The 20,307-nt window shown below is 55.1% G+C and overlaps 2 protein-coding genes across 2 annotated transcripts in view; one reads left to right on the top strand and one right to left on the bottom strand.

Annotated features, from left to right (window-relative positions):
* Nucleotides 1-7,881: 7,881 nt before the first annotated feature.
* On the bottom strand, nucleotides 7,882-11,196 carry Ckb (creatine kinase B). Its single transcript, XM_020157675.2, has 8 exons — nucleotides 11,073-11,196; nucleotides 10,577-10,790; nucleotides 10,234-10,388; nucleotides 10,019-10,151; nucleotides 9,526-9,697; nucleotides 8,688-8,811; nucleotides 8,349-8,538; nucleotides 7,882-8,258 (listed from the first exon to the last, which is right to left on the bottom strand). The coding sequence occupies exons 2-8, from the start codon at nucleotides 10,767-10,769 to the stop codon at nucleotides 8,080-8,082; spliced, it is 1,146 nt and encodes a 381-aa protein (XP_020013264.1). The 5' UTR covers nucleotides 10,770-10,790; nucleotides 11,073-11,196; the 3' UTR covers nucleotides 7,882-8,079.
* Nucleotides 11,197-16,338: 5,142 nt separating this feature from the next.
* Nucleotides 16,339-20,307, top strand: part of Trmt61a (tRNA methyltransferase 61A) — a 46,554-nt gene continuing 42,585 nt past the window's right edge. Inside the window, exons 1-3 of the mRNA XM_020157673.2 lie at nucleotides 16,339-16,486; nucleotides 17,059-17,418; nucleotides 19,598-19,864. Coding sequence (XP_020013262.2) covers nucleotides 17,088-17,418; nucleotides 19,598-19,864 — 598 coding nt within the window. The 5' untranslated portion in view covers nucleotides 16,339-16,486; nucleotides 17,059-17,087. The remainder of the gene's footprint in view (nucleotides 16,487-17,058; nucleotides 17,419-19,597; nucleotides 19,865-20,307) is intronic.

The following is a 20,307-nucleotide window of genomic DNA, read 5'->3' as shown; positions in this document are numbered from 1 at the left end:
AGTTCAAATTCAAATTCAATTTTGAAGATTAAAACCTTGAGGTTTTTTTGCTTCTCCACCCCAGTCCTCGGAAGGTGTTCCCAAACATGAGAAGCCTGCATTCCTGTGCGTTTGTTGATACCTTCATTCACGTTGTGGGGGACTAAGGAAGGGAAGGCTGCTGTAGAGAACCCTGTGCTTAGTCTAGGGGTGCAAAAAATAAAACGCTTTATGGAGAAGCTCAGTGTCCCAGGTCAGAGAAGGACACAAACCCCTGTGTGCAGGAGTCCAAGGGAAGCCATGCAATGGTGACGGTTGCAGCAAGTCTGTATGGGAAGAAGGAGGAACAGCAGGAGGAAAGGCAGCACCCATGCTCCATCTCACCTCCCACTCAGTCTGTGTGGGGCAGTGACACCAGCGAGCTCCCAGGCAGCTGTGAATTGTCACCATCCCAATACAGTTAAGTCTGACACAGTTCACTTCTGTTAAGAGCTCAGTTAGTCCCCAGTACCTCATCAAGGAGTGGCCTAGCAACTTGTGGGCAGATCCACGCCATTGGCTGGCTGCATGGCACTGCTGGCTCCTGGGACCCGGAAGAAAGAGGCGTAGAGTGCTGCCTGCATTTGCCATGCTTACAGAGCAGGATCTGCAGGGGCCTGCCTCACTCAGCCTCCTGTCTAAGAGAGCTGCCAGTAGGCGTGGGCAGTGCCAACTCACAAAGCAGTCACGCTCTGCATGGAAGTGAGCAAGGAAGTAGCACGTGCAGTCATTGGCATGGCACCACAAGTCCTGGGTAGAAGGAACCCCCAAAGCACTCCTTCCAACACCAGGACCACCATTCCCTCCTGCGCCCCACACACACCATTTGGGACTGTGCAATGCAATCTGGGCTTCCTCCCATCCTCTGGGCCAGGCTTTTCCACACACAGCTCAGCTTCCCACTCCTCTGCTGCCCAGTACCCTGCAGCCCTGGTTCTCCTCTCCCCGCATCCTGTGAGCCCTGCAGGACTCACCCAGCCTGTCCCCGTAGCTGGGAGTTCCTGTCACCCAAAGCAGCCATGCTGTGCATCCTTTTGGCCTTGTAGCACCAAGTGGATAGTGCACAATTTGCAGGGTTACATTTCCTAGTGCTATGTCATGAATGAATTTAACCAAACATAGGAAATTTGCTGAAAAAGCAAAGTCATGTATCTTTGACTTGAGGCCAGGAAAACACAGCCTGGTTCCTCCTTTCTGTCTCCAGGAAGAGGCACAAGTTCTTCTGGCCTCCTCCTCTGCCCCAGACCCCTGTTGCTGTGCTGCAGGTGGTCCCTGTTGAGCCAGAATCAACACTTTCAGGACTCTCGTTACAACCGAAAGTGTCATGCATTTGAGGTCCTATTTAATGTGTTCTGCAGTTGATGAGTTAAAGGTATTGACAAAACTAGACTGCTTTCTTTTTATGGACAGGGTTTGGTTGGTCGGTTTTCTGCTACTGGTTGCATTTTCTGGAATGATCTTGGCATACAGAAATTCAGTCTGCCTGCACCAATAACAGTTGAGCTCAGTACAGGTGGGGCAGGAACTAAACCTGGCCCCATGGTGGTCCAAATTCTGTGGAAGGAGATTCACCAGTAGAACAGTTTGGAATAATGGTGAAGAAGTGACTAAGGACACAACCCAAGAGGAAAGCAAAAGAGGACCAATGTCCTTCCTAAAAGATAAGTCCATTCTCCATATTCAGATAGGTCCATTGTCCCTAGAGGGCTTGAGCAGAGTGTGGGAAGCAGAGAACAGACATGCAAAAGGGGACTGTTCTGTGCCGCAAGTTAGAACCACGGCCACCAAAACGCAGCCTGGTGTTGGTGTACTGCCATGGGGCTGCTCTTGCAGGAGGCACCCTGAGCGGGGATGGGCACAGGGACCATCCAGGGCCAGGCTGTGCTTCCACAGCTGGTTTGATGGGTACTACTTAGTTGGTCTTTATTACACCTAAGTTCCTGGACAGAGTCCTTCCTGATCCTTCGGGATCCAGAGCCTACCCTGCTCTGCAGTGGGGCTCCTGTTGGTAGAGCAGGGTCATGGCCCCACTTGCTTACCCCTCCTGAAGTGTGTGAATGTCACATGAGTTTTTGCTGGGTGGAACAAATGCAAGAGCCTCACCCCACTGTGTGCAGGATGGGATGGCCTTTTGGTTTTTTCTTTTTGGTGGCACTGGGGTTTGAACTCAGGTCCTCACACTTGCTAGGCAGACGTTCTTACCACTTGAGCCATTCTGCCAGACTTTTTTTTTTTTTTTTTTTTTTTTATCTCTACCTCTTAAGTAGCTAGGATTACAGGCATGAGCCACTGGGCCTTACAGGATGGCCTTGTCCTCACATTCCAATATGCCTACTGGGGCACTCTATCTCCTGGCCACATCTGACTGCAAGGTAGTGTTGGAAATGCAGCCAGGCTAGTGATGGAGTTTTGTGACTGAAGCAGAGAAGAGAATATCCACTGGAAGACTCCCAGCCATCAACACCACAAAGTCTGGCCAGAAGAAGGAGCTAATGGTAGTCAGACTACAACAGGGGCTTAGAAACTGCTTTTGGGCCTGCAAGATCCATTTTACATTGGTCTTTGCTCTGAGTCCTCTCTCCTGAGTTATCTTGCAGCCACCTTGGATTCCAGGAAAGACAGGACTGGTAGATAACATCTCATGACAAAAGTCATGAGCCTATCTCCAGGGAGCATCTGACCAATCCTAAAATAATGATGAAGCACTGGACCACACCTGTGACCACCAGTTCACACTTTGATCACAGATCTTAGGACCTCATGCTTGCTGGGCACATGCTCTTAGCACTTGAGCCAGCCACTCCACCAGCCCTTTTTTTTGTGATGGGTTTTTTCGAAATAGGGTCTCAAGAATTATTTGCCTAGGGCTAGCTTTGAACCATAATCCTCCTGATCTCTGCCTCCTGAGTAACTAAGATTACAGGCGTGAGCCACCACCGGCGCCCAGCTGACCAGGGCTATTTAATTACACATACCTTTCACCTCCTGCCCCAATTCTTCCTCTACTTAAACCTGAAGTTCACATGTGTACCCTGAAGATGGACTGAGTGCCTACTCTGCCTCTTCCCATGGTGTGCCCTTCACCACTGCTCATCTCTTTATTTGGCGTATTGGGGCAAGTGGCCACACCTGACACATGAAACCCCTGAAGTTTGGCCTCTGGCCTTGAATTCTAGTTACAATACTTACATCTTGTCAGAATCTTACACTTCAGTTTTAAGTCAAAGCTTAAATTTGGTTAAGTCCTTAATAAAACATGTTCTTAGAAACTACTTTTGCTAAAGGCACTGACTCTGCTTGGGACTGCAAAAGTCCAAAGGGTAGCTAAAAACAGGATAAAAGTTTGGCAACCCTGCCTCCATTTTATATGTTTTTTCTCTGAGTCTTCTCTCCTGAAGTCACCTTGCAGTCACCTTGAATTCTAAGAAGGACAGAACTGATCGATAAACATCCCATGACAAAAGCCATAAACTATCTCTGCAACAATGACTTTTTTTTTTTTTTTTGCAATACTGGGGTTTGAACTCAGAGCCTACACTTTGAGTCACTTTGCCAGACCCTTTTTGTTGGGTTTTTTCTGAGATAAGGTCTCATAAACTATTTGCCTGGGCTGGCTTCGAACCTTGATCCTCCTGATCTCTGCCTCCTGAGTAGCTGGGATTATAGGCAGGCTTTCTTATCATACCAAGTCTCTCCTTGAGGGATTGAGATAATGATCAACCAACTACATCTTTGACCAGGACTGTTTAATTATACATACCTCTTGTTCCCACCCCCAAGTCTCTCTCTATTTGAACCTAAAACTCCCATCTGTACCCCGAAGATGAGCCGAAATGCTTACTATCTTCCCTTACTCTCCAGACTTGGGCCTCTGCTTGGAGTCTAACCTTGAGAAGGGTGTGGAAGCCTACACTGCTGAACCTAAGCAAACCTCCTCCCTAGGTCTTCAGCAAAGCAGAACCAGATATATGCAGAGAGTGGTGTGGGAAGGAGGTGAAGCCAGACTTGGACCCTAGGGCTTTGCCAACTGGTCCACAGGCGAAAAAGTTCACTTCTGTAGGCAGAAGTGCTATCACCTCCTGGGTGGAAACCTCGAAGCCAGAGGATGATGTTTTGCCATCAAAAGATTATTTTCTTTTTGCCTGTAGAATGTACTTTAACTTGAACCCCTGTTAGCACAATGTGCAGCTCCTCAGAGCAGTCTGGGATGCTCCTTAAATACCAGGCTGGCTCAGAAACAGAAGTACAATGAGTCCACAAGCAATTGCAGCCTTCAAAGCTAGTGCTGGGAATAGCAGGTCCCACCTTTGAGAAATATGGAATGTTTTTAAAAGTCAAAGAGTGGCTCACACCTGTAATCCTAGCTACTCAGGAGACAGAGATCAGGAGGATCACAGTTCGAAGCTAACCCTAGGCAAACAGTTTGCAAGACCCTATCTCAAAAACTACTCTACACAAAAAAGGGCTAGTGGAGTGGCTCAAGTGGTAGCACATTTGCCTAGCAAGTGTGAGGCCCTGAGTTCAAACCCCAGTACCACTCACAAAAAAAGAAGTCAAAGAGCAGTAAACGAGCCAGGACATGGAGCTCACTGGCCTCAGGGCCAGTCTTCTCTTAGCTTCAGTTTTCCATCACCAAGGTGGGGCTGCTGCTGCCTTAATGGGCTTCCAGTGACTGTGACACATTAGAACCTTTTTTAAAAACACTAGAACCTTTTTTAAAAACACTATTTAAAAACTTATTTAGAGGGCTAGGGGTGTAGCTCAGAAGTAGATTGCCTAACATACACAAGGGCCTGGGTTTGATCCCTAGCACCACAAAAAAAATTACTTTGCCTTACATAAGTAATACATGTTCACTGTAGAAAATTTGGAAGTATAAAGAAGGAAATCACCTGTTACCCTACCCACCCACAGTCTAAGACTGTTCTGGGGGTTTTTCCATACATATTCTGTGTGGGATCTCAGGGTACAAGCTGTTTTATAACCTGCTTTTGCTGTCAGCTTTCTCAGCCTGTCATCCTTTCGCTGAATTCTCCACACAATTGTAAAGTTTGCCTGGTCCCCATGGAGAGGTGGGGTTTGCCAGCCTTTCATTGTTGGCAAGCAGTCTTGGCCAGTTCTTCCCTGTTCTAAGTAATTGTGTCTCTTAATTGTTTCTGTAGAGCGGTGGTACTCAAATGTCAGTGTCTGAATGCTGGCAGTCACAGGTGACAGTCCCACTGGCTGTGGAGGTTGGAGACCACAGACTGCTGGGAGTCCGTAACACCCAGAGTTCCCATCCCCACCACAGAATCACCCAGCTCAGCGTCATGTTCCTGCCACAATCGTGTGTGAACACTGTATATGGTATTCAGTGCTTCCTGACTCCCCACAGGGAGATCTGTACCCCACCCAGACCCTGACTGGATACAATGCCTTCCTGCCTCCTTTGAAACACCCCCCACCAAGATGGGGGGCAGGGCTCTTTCACCACACAAGTTAATTTAAGTGATTTGAAGGAGAATTGAATGCACCCATTTAAGCCTCTGGAATCCAGAGGAGGGAGGGAGGTTGTCCGAACTGAGTGCAGAAAGTCTGCAAAACTGCTGAGCATGGGCAGGTGGAACAGTTGCTTTCCAACTGAGCAGCATCAGTGTAGCTTCCTCGAGCACATGCAACACAGCAAAGTTTAAAAAAAAAAAAAAATGAGGCAGGGAGAATTTTGGATAGAAAAACCCAGGGACAGAAGAGCCCCTGTGGTTCTGAGCACAGGCCAGGAAGTGATCTGCAGTCAGGGGGCAGCTCAGCTCTGAAGCAGCTTCCCCCACAGGGCCTTGGGGATGAGGTGCCCTTGGTGGGCACCCTACCCAGTCCCCTGGAGGAGGGGGGTACCTGGCCCATCTAGGGAGAGTGGGAAAGACTGCACCTGCCTGACTGGTTTAGGTGAGTGAAAATTTGGCCTCAGGAACTTCACTGCCAAGAAGAAATCTTCCAAGGCTAGGCCCTGCCCACAGAACAGTCTGGAATGCATGGTGAGGCCTGCATGGGCAGAGCGGTGGGATTTGAGGTTGCAGCTCATTGGACCCTTGTGGTTCTAGGGGTATCCCAGCCCGAGGGTGCAGACATGAAATGCTATCAAGTGAAGGTCTGCACCTCAGCACTGTATGCCCACCTTGAGCTGGAGTTCTGCACTACTCTAGTGACAGTTGGGTTCTGAGCTGGACCTAACCAAGCAGGTGGTAAGGGGACTTGAGCCAATGAGAGGGTCTTCCAGTGTCAGGAGGCAGGAGGAGGGGTGGTACCTGGTGGGAGGACCATGTGGACACGGGCCCAGGTGGGTGCAGGCAGGAAAACCCTGGCCTCACTGCAGGGACGTCTCATCCTCGCCCCTTCTGTTGCTCTGACAGTGCCACTCATATGCCATTCACAAGGAACTTTGTGTGGCAATGACAAGCCCCAAGGGCTTGACCGGCCGTGTCCCATTGCACCTACTGTCTCTCCCCTCCAGAGCTCTGTGCCCACAGGGCTGACTCCTGTCACTCTTCTTTCCTGAGTCAACAGACTGAAGTCTACAGACTGACTAGCCCAGCGCCTGCTGGCCGAGGACACTAAAGCCCAGGGAAAGGTGCTGTCCCCCATCCTGGCCTGGCTGCAGACCTGCCTGGCAAAGGGCAAACAGGGAACTTGCCTGAATAGCCAGGAATCCCAGGACCCAAAAATGGACGGAGATTCCCAGCCTTCCTCGCCTCCATTCACTCAGTGAGGTGGACACCTCTCTACATTGGACCCGGAGGGTCCCTAAATGCCAAACCTATCTACCGTATGTGCCCATGCCCTTCTCCTGGTCAAGGCCCCTTGGGGCCCTCCCCAGCCTAGACACCACTTGGACGGAACCCCACCCCCCAGATGAAGTCCGGCCACTGAGGCAGAGATGAGGATGCAACTCTACAGCTCATAAGCCCCTGCTGCCTCTCAACCTGCTGGTCCTGCACCCAGAGCCTGGGTTGACAGGCCCACGGGTGACGAGAATGTGCTAAGCCATGATCTTTAGTGGGCAAGAACGCAGTGAGCATAGGGTTTAGGAGTGACATGTGCAGGCAGAAGTACACGGAAGGAGTGGTGTTCCCACACCCTAATCTCCAGGAGGTGGAGTAGAGTTGGACCTTGCCAGCAGGTGGCAGCAGACTGTCTTCAGTGAGGAGTGGTCCCTGGCTGAACCCCCTCAGGGGCCCATGGGAGGTCACAAGAGCCAAAGATTGTTCTCAGGTGGATGGGGAAGATGGGTCCTTAAACAAACCAACCCTTTTGTTTCAGCCTAATACTCTTTTGTTCCAGGGTCCCTATTGTAGAGACTCCAAAAGGAGGCCAAGGGAATGCCCTCCAGAGCTTTGGCAAGGCGGCTCCAAGTGAAGGGGGAAGGACTTAAAGGACCTCGTTCTGCCTGGAAGGGGCTAGAGGGCTGGGCCTGGGGGCCAGGAAGGGGGTGGCTCAGCCTGAGGGTGGAAGCTTGGAAGAAGGAATCTGGATGGAAGATTATTTAGGCGATGGAGTAGGTGTTGGGGAGGGAAGAAGAGGCAAGGATGCCTGGATGAGAGCTGCCACGAAGACAGACTGGGGAGGGAACTGGAAAGATATCAAGTTTCTGCCCCTCCCCTATGGGGTTGAGGAAGGTGCCAGGCTCCACCCCCCAGGCCTGAATGCCCTTAGATGCTCAGGTTGGGGCTCAGGGCCTTGGAGCTCCTCCCTTCCTATCCCCAGATCTCTGGTTCACAGAGGGAGGCAGAACAGGCACAGGAGAGTCCCCAGAAGATGAGGCAGCACAGAATCCCTCACCTCGCCTCCAGCTTCCCTGTAAACAGACAGGTACCACTCAAGAGACACAGGTCAGGCCAAACCCTAGTTTATTTCAGCCATCAGCAACAGCTTAGCCATCAAAAAAATAAAACTCTACCCAGGGTGACAGAAGTCTCTACAGCGAGGCTAAGGGCTCAGCCGCCAGGCGGCGAACATCAGGGGTGCGTGATGGGCACTGCCCAGGCAATAAGTTAGGAAGCAGCAGGCTGGTGGCAGTGTAGCCAGGCTTCACTTCTGGGCGGGCATGAGGTCATCGATGGCCTGGCCCTGCTCAAGTCGCTGCTCCATCTCAATGAGCAGCTTCACCCCGTCCACCACCATCTGTACCAGCTCCACCTCAGAAAAGCCCAGGCGATCTGCATTGGAGACGTCAAAGACCCCACCCACAGCTGCTGTGTCCACACCACCTAGGGATAGGAAGATTAGGTCAGCAGGGCCGAGGAAATCTGGAGGTGAAAGGGGGCTGCCTAAGGGCACCACTGCCACCTGCCCCTCACCTGTGCCTCGCTTTTGAAGCCGCAGCCGCTTGAGCACTTCCGAGAACTTCTCGTGCTTGCCCAGGTGGGGCAATTTGATGTGCACACCTGCCCGTAGTCCTGTGCCCAGGTTGGATGGGCAGGTGAGGATGTAGCCCAGGTGAGGGTTCCACATGAACTCATAGTTCTTAGACTTGAAGAGAGTTTCAATCTGTAGAGGCAGTGTCAGAGGGAGGCCTGGTCAAGAGCTCCATCAGACCAACTGAAAAGGGTGAGATGGGACCCTGAGCTCTGGTCCTGCCCCCTTTCTGACACAAAGGCCCCAGCTTGCAGACCCAGGATATGGGCACAGGGTCTGACCTGGGTGAGGCCAGTGCAGAAACGGGTAAACACCTCCTTCATGTTGCCACCCTTCTGCATAGAGATGACTCGCAGGTGGTCCTCCTCATTGATCCAAACAAGGAAGGTCTTATTGTCATTGTGCCTGGGGGAGGGACACAGTCAAGCCAAAGCTCCTCCTGGAATGTGGTCTCAAAGCACATCCAGAAAAACATTCTAGGTGTCCTCAAACCAAAGGAACTTCCCAAGGCTGGTTCCAGCTGGACCCAGGAACGTGGACTGCCGCCAAAACCCCCATATTTCCATCAACGGTGAGGGAAAGCAGGGTAATCAAGGCACCCTGATCATACCCCAACCTCAAATCACCTGCTATGTGACCTGAGGTAGGCCCAGGCCCCATCTATGTAGGAGGTTAAGAGTGAGAGTGGGCAGCCAGGTCAGCCCACCAGGTGAAGCGGTATCTGCGCCTCCGCCCGCCCAGCACAGACAGCGCGGGTAGGAGCCCGCCCGGACTCGGGAGAGGCTCCTGCGTCACTGGCACCTGGCACAATCCCGGCGGGGGAAGAGGGCGAGAAAGGAGAGAGAAAACAAGAAGCTCTGGCTCCCAAGGGGAGGGCGGAGGAAAGACGCCAACGAGACCGGTCCCCTCCCTACCCGAGATCTCAGGAGGCAGGCCTCCAGCAGCTGAAGGCCCTACTCGCACCTGCACGTCCAAGGTCACCTGAGCTGATGTTTGGGGTGGCACCGCACAGACCAGGAGCGAGCGGCCCCTCCTTCTTCCTCCTGAGCCGGGCTGGCCCCATCCCGAAGGGGGCGGGGAGGAAGAAGGCGCTTGCGGGAGGAAGAAGGGGGCACGTACCAGATGCCGCGGGCGTCGGGCCAGTCGCGGGCCATGCCTGAAGCCAGCAGCAGGGGCGACACAGGCTTGTCGAAGAGGAAGTGGTCGTCGATGAGTTGCTGCTGCTCCGCCTCGGTCATGCTCTTGAGCGCGTAGTACCTACCCGTCAGGTCGCCGTCCAGGCTAGACAGGGCTGCAGAGGGGCGCGTTCAGGACCCCGACAGGCTCTCAACTCCCACCGCCCAGGCCCCCCACCTCCGACGCCCGCCCCTGGTGGGCGCCAACCGCCAAGGCCTCGCAGTCGGGGTAGTGGTCCCAGGCAGTGACCGGGCACCAGGACCCGCCCTCCCTGGGCCCCAGGCGGCTGTGGACGCAGGGCTAGGACTTCGTCCCTCGGTCCCTCGGAGAAACTGGGTCCACACACGCGCACGTAAGAGCGCGGCAGCTCGCGTGGCTGGTAAAAACAAGGCGGTAGGCAGGGACCCGGGCGGGGATGGCCGGCCCCGACACCTACCTTCCACAGCAAGCTTCTCGATGGCGCGTCGCTCCCCGCGGCTGCAGTGCGGGGGGAGGCAGAAGCCGCGGATGCTGCGGCCGGTGCGCACCCGCGAGCTCAGCACGTAGTTGGGGTCCAGGTCGTCGCCACCCTGGGGACGCAGCAAGGTGAGGGAGGAAGTGAACGCCAAGGGACCCCCTCTCCAACCCACCCAGCCCCTGGACGACCCGCACCTGCAGGTTGTCGGGGTTGAGGTCAGTCTTGTGCTCATCGCTGGGTTGGTAGCCCCCATGTCGGTCCTCAATGATGGGGTCGAAGAGTGCCTTGAACACGTCGTATGACTCCTCGTCGCCCGCCACGCAGCCTACAGTCATGATGTACGGGTGGCCTGGGGGAGGGGTGCGGGGGACAGTGACGTCACCGCCAGGCTGGACCGAGCTGTTGAGGACCCCGCGACTGCACCTGGGAAGGGGCCCCCGGTCCGGGAGAGGCTGGAGGAGGGGCAGTGGGACCCACAGCCCAAGGGGACTCTTGCTAGGGAGGGTCGAACCCTGACCCCGAGAGGGGTGCGCGTACCAGGATTGTCCACGCCGGTCTGGATGACGTCGTCCAGCGTGAAGCCGCTAGGCGTGCTCTTGGCGCGCAGCTCGGCGTACAGCTCGGGGGTCAGCACCTTGGCCATGTGGTTGTTATGGGCGCTCAAGTCGGGGAACTCGTCCTCGGCCGGGAAACGCAGCTTCAGCGCGTTATGGCTGTTGGAGAAGGGCATGGCGGCGACAGCGGCGGCGGGCTGTGGAGAGGCGCGGGGTCAGCGAAGCTCTGTCACCAGCATCCGGGGTCCTGCAGACCCGCTCAGGGCCCCGCGGCGACCCCGGGATGCGGCCAAGGTCAGTGGGGTCTTCAGCGCGCGGGGGGGGGGGCGGGGCGCCCGGGTATCCCAGGACCACAGCACAGCGGGTCCGCGGCGCGTTCCAGGAGGCGCGCCAGCGCGTAACGCCGCGGTCTGGCACCCTCCCGCAGCGCCCGCGCCCCGCGCCCCGCGCGGTCACCCCCGGCCCTGGGGCCCGCTCACCGGGAGGCCAGGCAGGGAGGGACCGCTGGATCGATCGGCAGCTCCCGATGCGGCGCAGGCGAACAGCGGCCGCTCGGCGCTCCCGGGGCTCTTAAGGGGCGCTTCGCGGACTGCCTATTGGCTGCTATTTATAGCCCATTCATTCCATTGGCCCGCGCTTCGGGGTGGTGCAGCCGCTTTGTCCCTCACCAACAGCCCGAGACACCCCCGGCTGCCCACCCCACGAGCCCCTTGTCCGGACCTAGCTCAGCCCTACCACCTGCCGAGCGCCCACCCGGGACCCCGAAGTCAGAACCCCAGATCCTTGGACACTCTAGACCCGCCTGACACATACTGTCTCCAGGAGGGAAACTGAGGCCTGGAAACCACCCGGCACTTTCAGACGTCTCTAGTGTGGCTAGTGCCCCAGGGGGCAGTGGCGAGAGCCCAGGCGATAGCTTTAGGACCTTCCGCAGCAAGAACTGCCTCCACCCACCCCACCCCGGCCCGCCGGACTGGCACAGAGCCACCGACCTTCCTCAAGGTGCCCGCGGGCATTTCCTGGGTGTTCTTGGTGCAGCGCAGGAGGTGCAGTCTGGCTTCTGCCCAGCCTAGCCTAGCAGCACCCACGGTGCCTGACCTTGGGCGAGCCCTGGGGCTCTAGGGAACCCTGCCAGGACCCTCAGGCCCAGTCCCTCCTGATAGCTAACGGGATAGTATTCCCTAAGAGGTTGCTGGCGAGTTTCCAAACTCCAACCCTGGAGCCCTCTCCTCGAGGGAAGGGTCCTATCGCCCCACCCCCCAAAGGCAGTACCCAGAGACACCTGGCAAAGATAGGAGGGAAGGCTAATCAACCACAGCATATGCTAGATTTTAAAATGATTATCTCACTAATCAAATCATGCAAATTAAAGCAATGAATACATCTTCACCTACCCCGCACACCCAGGTTAGCAAAGTGTGAAAGACTGACCCCAGCCAGTGCTGGCTGTGAGTTGGAAGGCATGGAGACCGCTTTTCACACCCTGCCTGTAGCTGTGAGTCGCTACATCATTTTTGGAAAGTAATTTGGCAGTATCTATTAAAATTTAAAATGTTCAAACTCCATGACCCAGCAATCCCATTTCTAGGAATCTAACCTGTAGAAGACAGTGTCCATTATCTCTGCGGATAGACCAAGAGATATGTAGAGGGGAAAACAGGCAGAAACCCAGATAGGACCCAGTGCTCATCGCTGGAGGGCTGGCCACTGGTAGAAAGGCATCTCACTCCCTACTGTGGAATATTATTCAGTTGTTAAAAAGAGGTTGTGTGATTAATGTCCATACCCAGCCCCTCACAAGTTGCTGTCTGACTAAAGCAAGGAGAAGGGACCATCCTCATCTCTGTGTATTTGGTAAAATCCCTCCAACCATTGTACAATGAGTCACTGCTAAGTACCAGGCATTAGGGGGATAGAGAAAGCAAGGGGAAAGGGTCCTAGCTCTGCTACTGGAGGCAGATTGCAAGTGAACAAGTGGCCAAATGAGTCAAATAACAGCAGGACATAAATGCTTGGGTTGGGGTAAAAACACAGGAATTCCAGGCTCAAGAAACAATAGACAGGTGTCTCTGAGGAGAGCAAGGACATACTGGAACAAGGACACAAAGGGCAGGCAGCCCTTGGCCTCTGCCTGTGTGTGCGTGGAAGGGTTGGGCTGCCCACTGTCCCGTCTGCGTAGTTACCACAGAGGGACTCTGCCTCCTTGATCACTACCTTGGTCTGCTTCAACCTGTTCCAAGTCAGCATTTCTAAGAGCAATAAAACCAATGTGAAAGGCAAATGGCTCATCCGGCTGGCCAGACAGCAGGTGTCCCTTAAGCCTAGAATTCCTGCACTCTGTGCCCCTTGTAGCCCCTTTCCCATTTTAGAAATATTTGCAGCTGCCCACCCTGTCACTGCCTCCAAAGGCTTGGAGTGCTCAAGTTTCTCTCTCTCTCTCTCTCTCTCTTTCTGTGTGTGTGTGTGTGTGTGTGTGTGTGTGTGTGTGTGTGTGTGTGTGTGTGTGTGATCTTTTCTGTTTTGGTGCTGAGGATTTAATCCAGGGCCTTGTGCATGCTAGGCAAGCACCATTGAGCTACATCCCAGCCTGGAGCACTCAAGTTTCTGCTTGGACAAAGGAGACCTTCATTTCTCTGTGTATGTCAGAAAAATCCTTCCACCCATTGCACAATGAGCCCCTGCCATGAGGAGGCTTAGCACCCAGGGTGAGCCCTGGCAGCTTCTGAGCCACTCATTCCCTTCCCTCTTCCTGGGCCACCCCTCCCTCCACAAGCAAGGTGGGGGTAGCAGAGGTAGGGTCAGAGGGCAGAACAGCAGGGCTGCCTACCCCAGCAGTGAGCACCCGCCCAGCACAGGAAGACCTCTTGCCTGAGGCCTCTGAAACCCTCAGCTCTCAGCCTTCTGCAACAGGTATTTTTGTTCCATTCTACAAATACACAGAGGAAAATCAGCAATGAGGTGACAGGTTCAGCTGTCCTTCAATGATGTCAGGGTGCCCACCCTTGGTACTCATGCAGACCCATGGTGCAGGGTGGTCACACAGCTATGATGGGGGTAGCAACAGGGAGGAAGAGGGAAGAGGTCTTTGCGGCTTGGCACCAAATTGTCAGGATGAACCCTCCCCTTCCCCTCCGGTGGATGGAACCTTGGTGGTTCCCAGAGCAGGGGGACAAGGCAGAGTACTGGAGGAGGCCTCCCCTCAGCTGGAGACCAGAGTGGCCCTCCGCTGCTGGCCCTCTTCCATCCCCGGGGTGCACAGGAGCTGGTTTGGCAGGTCTAGGCTAGAAGCTGGGTGACATCACCCAGCCAGTTTGTGGCCCAGGTTCCTTAGAGATCACACCTAGTAACACATTAACCACAAGGCCTGGAAGGGGCCTCAAAGAGTTACAGGCCTTTTATTCAGAGTATGGCCCAGCTGAATGGAGCAGAGGCAGGCACAAACAGGACCAGGCTCCAGGCCACGCACCAAGGTCATCCTCAGAAAAAGCCTGCATGCAGTGCTTCCTCACTGTGCCCTTGTTCCTGAGCTCTGTAGAATGCAAAGAGGAAGTCTGTTGGGGTCAGGAGGAGGAGCAGGGGCTGGCTTATGGTTGCAGGAAAGGATGCAGTAGGAGGCCTGTGGGTCAGGCAGGAGGAACCTCAGTCGCACAGTCCCCGCGAGGGGTGCAAGTGAAGCAGCTTCCTCTAGTGGCCTCCCTAACTTCTTTCTCCAAGGCCTCCTTTTCTGTTCCCTCTTTCTTCGCGTGTGCTATCAGTTATCTGAAGCCAGGTTTATAGTTTTAAATCCCAATCTCATTTTGACCATGTTAGCTGTGTGATATTAGGCCAATTTCCTAATCTGTTTCCCCATCTATGAAGTTCCCCCACTGAGCCTGGCACAGCGGCCCAATCTATAATCCTAGCTGGTCAGGAGACAAAGATCAGGAGGATGGCAGCCCTGAGCAAATAGTTTGCAAGACCCTATCTGGAAGAAAAACCCACCCCCAAAAAAGTGATGGTGGAGTGGCTCAAGCAGTAAGAGTACCTGCCTAGCAACCGTGAGGTTCTAAGTTCAAACCCAGTGCCGCCAAAAAAAAAAAAAAAATGTCCCCCACCATAGGATTGTGGGGGAATTCAGTAAGCTGCCACTTAGCTGGGCATATATGGCATCAGTTTTTGTTAGGAGAACTCCAATGTATAAACTGTGCTCAGGGAAAGGGGCCCACCCAGGTGATCTGCTGGGGTGTGGAGAAGACTGGTCTGCTGGAGGACTTAGGCTGTTGACTGGGGCAGGCTCATACAGGATGGATGGGCAGCTCTGAGAAGGAAGCTTGGAGGGGTTGGTCAGCCAGTAGTGGACACAGAGTCAAGTTAAAGTTGGGACCCAGGGAAATCCCCACTGAGTCACCAAGTCCTAACAGGCTCAGAGCAGAGCAGGTGCAGGGCTCCCACCTTTCTAGCAGAAGTGAGAGGCTGGGGAAGAGGAAGGAACCCCCAGAAGGAATGGAAAGTCTAACATCCCCACTCCCCCACCCCCCACAGGGGAGCAATTAGGAGGTGATTCAGGCAAGCAGCAATCAAGGGAGTGAAGCAGCCTATTAGAAGAGGTGGGAGGGCTGTGCATGGGACTGAAGTGTCTCAGGGTTGAGAGCTGGGATCCCACAGGAACATGAGCCCACAGAGTGGGAGACCACTGACATTTCCTTGCTGTCTAAACTCCTGGGGTCCGCAGATACGAGGCCCGCGGGGACAAGGATATGAAGAGTGCTGGGGTCAGACTTCTGAGTTTCCAAGATGGGACCCTGAGGATCCTATGGCAAAGGCACTGCGCATCTGGCCTAGTCTGGCCCCAGAGGAGGGAGAGTTCAGGGTGCCTCACAGGCCGGCAGGGCTCTGAGAAGGAGCTGGCTCTGCAAGGAGCCTGGCCAACCTCATCATACCAGGCTAAAGTAGCCTGGGGGCTTGGGAGTGTGGATCAGGGGACTTCCTAGCTGGTCTGGGTTCCTGGGGTAGTTGGGTAGTCTGGGAGGCCTTTACCCACTCTATTCCTGGGAGCTGAGGGCTAGAAGAAGACACTCCATGCACCTCCCTGCCCCCACCCTCGGCCTGCACATTCACTTCCGAGGAACCTCCACGAGGAGCTCACGGGCTCTGAATCAGCCCTGCTAAGACAGAACGCACCACTCCCGCTTCTCTTTTCTGCCCTTCCTCCAGTCACCCCTCCCCCAGGCCCCTGCTCAGGCCCCAAGTGAACCCAGCTTACCCAGCTCTCACGGTGTGCCTGGGGTCCCAGGAGGGGACCCCAGCCCCCTCTCCTCCCCTCCGCCCCAGCTGCCCTGCGCGCGAGGGAGGCAGGGTCCAGCCTAGGGGCCGCCGTGCAGGCAGTTCTAGACCACCCTCCCCTGCACTCCGGCTGACTCTGGCATAACACTTGGACACCCAACCCCCCTCAGCCCTGCAATTCCACTTTGTGGCTTCATCCTGGGGCCCTTGGAGTTTCCGGAGTTGTTTGCAAGAACAAAATGTCTACAGCAAAGTGACCTGCTGAGCCCTGATAATAGGGTCGCAGTGATGTGAAAGGGGGCTTCAGGACCAGGCCGGCCCCTCCGGCAAAAGCCCGTGTACCGGGCAAACATAAAAGGCCGCACGTCGCTGCAGGCGGGGCGGGGACTTTTATTTTGCCCTGTCCTCGCTTCTCTTAGGCAACGCTCAAGTATGCACAGAGGACCGCAGCCGCGGAGATGCTGACTAGGAAACGTCCTCTCGGAGCGCGAGAAGGGCAGCGCGGCCACTCCCAGGATGCCCCGCGCCGGGGCGTGTCGTGACGTCATCAGCGCGCACCGGAAGTGTGGTGGCCTTCGCTACTGAGCGCCGCGAAGCCACGTGTGGAGCCCCGGGAGCCGGCGAGCAGCGGGTGAGGCTTGGAGCGTGGGTTCGGGTCTTCCGAACTTTCCTCAGGCTGCCCTACATTTCCGCTCGCGGCCCCAGACCTGACCTGCTTGCGAGCCCTTTCCCCTGGTGCATTCCACTGCCGCGTACCCGCTCAGAGCTCGCTTTGGGGATATTGGGGAGGGGCTCCGCGAATCAGACCGGGCTTGGAGGTGTCCTCACTGACAATTTGCCTGTCCCACCACTGGTGGCCGCCTCACAAAGGCCGCCTATTTATCACACAGTTGGGGAATGGAACTAGGCTCTTTCCTCAGAAGGATTCCTCATGTGGGAATTCTTGGGTCCCGCCTCTGCCATTGCCTAGCTTCAGTATTTCAATCTCTGATTTGGGCTCATATCCCGTCTCTCCTTCCAAACCAAGGTCTTCAAATGTTAGGCTAGAGTGCAGGCCTGTTGAGCTGCCTGCTAAGCAGGGCCAGTGGGCTTCAGCCAGCCAGTCACTCTTACCCCCACTGCCCAGTATCCGGGCCGCACAGACGCCAGATCCACATCCTATCTCCTGGTCCCCTGACCTCATGCCCGTACACCCCTCTCCAGGTCCCTGGCACTTGGCAGACGTTAATACCATGAGCTTTGTGGCATATGAGGAACTGATCAAGGAGGGCGACACGGCCATTCTGTCTCTGGGCCATGGTTCAATGGTGGCAGTGCGTGTGCAGCGTGGGGCACAGACCCAGACCCGGCATGGCGTCTTGCGGCACTCAGTGGATCTCATCGGGCGCCCCTTCGGCTCTAAAGTGATCTGCAGTCGTGGTGGCTGGGTGTACGTGCTGCACCCCACACCTGAGCTCTGGACGCTGAACCTGCCACACCGCACACAGATTCTCTACTCCACCGACATTGCCCTTCTCACAATGATGCTGGAGCTGCGGCCTGGCTCTGTGGTCTGTGAGTCTGGTGAGTTCTTCAGGCTGCTTTAATTCTAACTGAAAAACTGACTTGAAGGTCAGCCCCAAGTTCCAGACAATCTGAAACCTACCCTTTTTGCATACATTTGTGCATTACTCAGTTTCTATTAGTAACTGCTCTATGGGTGACCGAAGAGAGTGAGGGTGAAAGCAGAGAAGCCTGGCTGGCTGGTGGAGTGACAGGTGTTGGGAACTGGACCTGTAGTACCTCAGGAGGAGGAGGGAGTGGCACCCCAGAGAGGGTCCTGCCTGCCATGGTGGGGCGGGGCAAGTGTTGCTTGGTGCTGGCCAAGGTGCTGACTGCTCCTCCCTTATCCCTGTGCTGCTGGAGCGGTGGAGAGTTGTCCCTTCTTGAAGGGAGGGATAGGAGCTCATTATAGTGGGGAGACTGCCCCACACTCATCCCAGCCAGGCCCTCGCCTACCTCCAAGAAACTGACTCCATTGTTGCTGAGCCAGGGCCTAGGAGCAACAGTGTTGGAGAGCTAGCTGTTTTCACTCCACCCTTACAGATGCTAGGGCTGCTTGGGGTGGTGATCAAGCCCTGCAGCCCTGCCAAAAATTACTCCAAGCCCACCCACATGTGGGTACATTCCTGGTGGCATATTCCTCATGGACTAGGCTGCTGGGATCTGGGGTCATAAAGAGTACCCAGCCTTCTTCTACAGGGGTACAGGAGTGTGGAGCTGGCTCCATCATCTCCCTGTGTGCACCCTGAGCTAGGTGCCCCCTACCTCAGGCCTTCACCCTTCTGGGTCAGTGAGCAGCTTTTATACTCATGCAGGATCAGGTTCCCGCCTTTGAGAAACAGAATGGGCACTGAGCCTGGGTGGCCATTTTAATGCTGTCAGTTGTGGGGACTCTTGTAAGATAGGGCTGCAATGTTTGAGGGGTCCCCAAGACCTTATAAGAGTCTCCCAAGCTAGGGTTGTCAGGGAAGACCTTTAAGGAGATGATGTTTGAGCTGAAAATGAGAAGGTACTCAGAGCCAAGGGAGAGCCAGGCAAATGACCTGGGGTGGGAGCATGCTATCAGGTCAGATCAGCAAGGAGATCAGTATGGCTGGAGCAGGGAGGGAGAGCAGAGGAGCCTGAAATAAGGTTGAGAGGTAACAGGGATGCCTTTGGAGGACTGTCAGGAGTCTGACTCTCCCCTGAGTGGAAGGGGAGGTGTCTGACTGAGGGTGGAAAAGGCAATAATAGCTGTGTGGAGACAGGACTGAAGGCAGCTGCTGCAGGGAATCCAGAGGAAGGGGTCTGGCAGACAAGGGGTACTGATAGAAGAAGGGTTGGCCTTAGCAAGATTGGGAAGCAGGTGGCAGGAGTCCCTGGTGGATTAGAGATGGGGTGTCAAAGTGGGAAGTGAGGGTACCTCCATGTATTTGGTCCAAGCACTGGGTGTCATTGCTTGGGTTCTGGAAGCCTTCACAGGGAGTGGACCAGGGCTGGGTTTTATACTTAGTGTTGGGTGCCGTTGGTTGTTGGGTTGGCGAGTGCAGTGGATGCTACAGCAGGAGTCTGGGGGGTGGGACACAGGGCTGCGAGTCGCCATCAAGTAGGTGGTATATGGAGCAGTGGTAGGGTGGTTGTGAAGGTGAAGGAGGATGTGGGATATGAAGTCAAGTGAAGGATGGTGCTGAGGGAAGCTGATTAAGAGTGGCAGCCTGGTGGGGGAAATAGGTGACACTGGGGGAAGAGTAAGGCTGAGTGGCAGGTGGGCTGCATGCCACAGGAGGTTGACCAAAGCCAGGGCAGAGCAACCCTCTGCATAGGGTAGGGGTGGATTCGGGAGAGTTAGGTGGATAGAGTGACCTGAGGGAACCAAGTTGCTTGAGGGAGTAGGTAGGGAACAAGGTGGGCAGCTGTCAACAGGACCCAGGGATCAACCACTGCAGGGAAGGTGTCAGGGCTGAGAGTAGGACAGGCCAAAGTTATCTCTGCCCAGATCTCTTCCTGTTTGGCCAATCAGCTCCAGCCCAGCATCCCAAACCCAGTACCAAGGCTGCGAGGAACAGACAGGTGACTTGTGGAGTGAAGCCCAACTGTGCCCCTGGGATCAGCTGACCTCTTGGGCCCTTTATGTGCTCCTCCAGATGACAAGGAAACTGTTTCCTGGGGGACTGTGAGCCCTAAGTGACTCCCTGGTGCCTGTCCTGTTTCATCCCACCAGGCACCGGCAGCGGTTCTGTGTCCCATGCCATTATCCGCAGCATTGCCCCCACGGGCCACCTGCACACAGTGGAGTTCCACCAGCAGCGGGCAGACAAGGCCCGGGAGGAGTTCCAGGAGCATCGCGTGGGCCACTGGGTGACTGTGCGCACCCAGGACGTATGCCGCAGCGGCTTCGGCGTGAGCCATGTGGCCGATGCTGTCTTCCTGGACATCCCTTCACCCTGGGAGGCTGTGGGCCATGCCTGGGATGCCCTCAAGGTTGAAGGTGCATTTGGGGTGCTGGGAGGGTGTGGCCTGGAGGGTGGAAGGTGGGGGCTGAATTCTGGGGGTCTATCTAAAGCTCTGGGTTCTCTGGAGCCCAGGGAGGTCCAGATACCACCCGGCTACCCAGTTGTAGTAGCCAGACTTGAGGCTTCTTTTTGCATGAGATAGAGTAGGGTGTTTGTGGCTCACGCCTGTAATCTTAGCTACTTAGGCAGCAGAGATCAGGAGGGTTGCAGTTCAAAGCCAGCCTGGACAAATAGTTCACAAGACTCTATCTCAAAAATACCTATTACAAAAAAAGGGCTGGTGAAGTGGCTCAAGATGTAGACCCTGAGTTCAAACCCCAGTACAGCAAAAAAAAAAGTAGATCAGGCTGGTTGAGGCTGGGGAGGATAGGCCCTGTTCCCCACCTGAGGTAGGAGACAATTGAGGCCCCTGAGACCA

This window comes from Castor canadensis, chromosome 3 (genome assembly GCF_047511655.1).
Source record: "Castor canadensis chromosome 3, mCasCan1.hap1v2, whole genome shotgun sequence".
NCBI lineage: Eukaryota > Metazoa > Chordata > Mammalia > Rodentia > Castoridae > Castor > Castor canadensis.
This window is presented reverse-complemented; position numbering and strand designations above follow the sequence as displayed.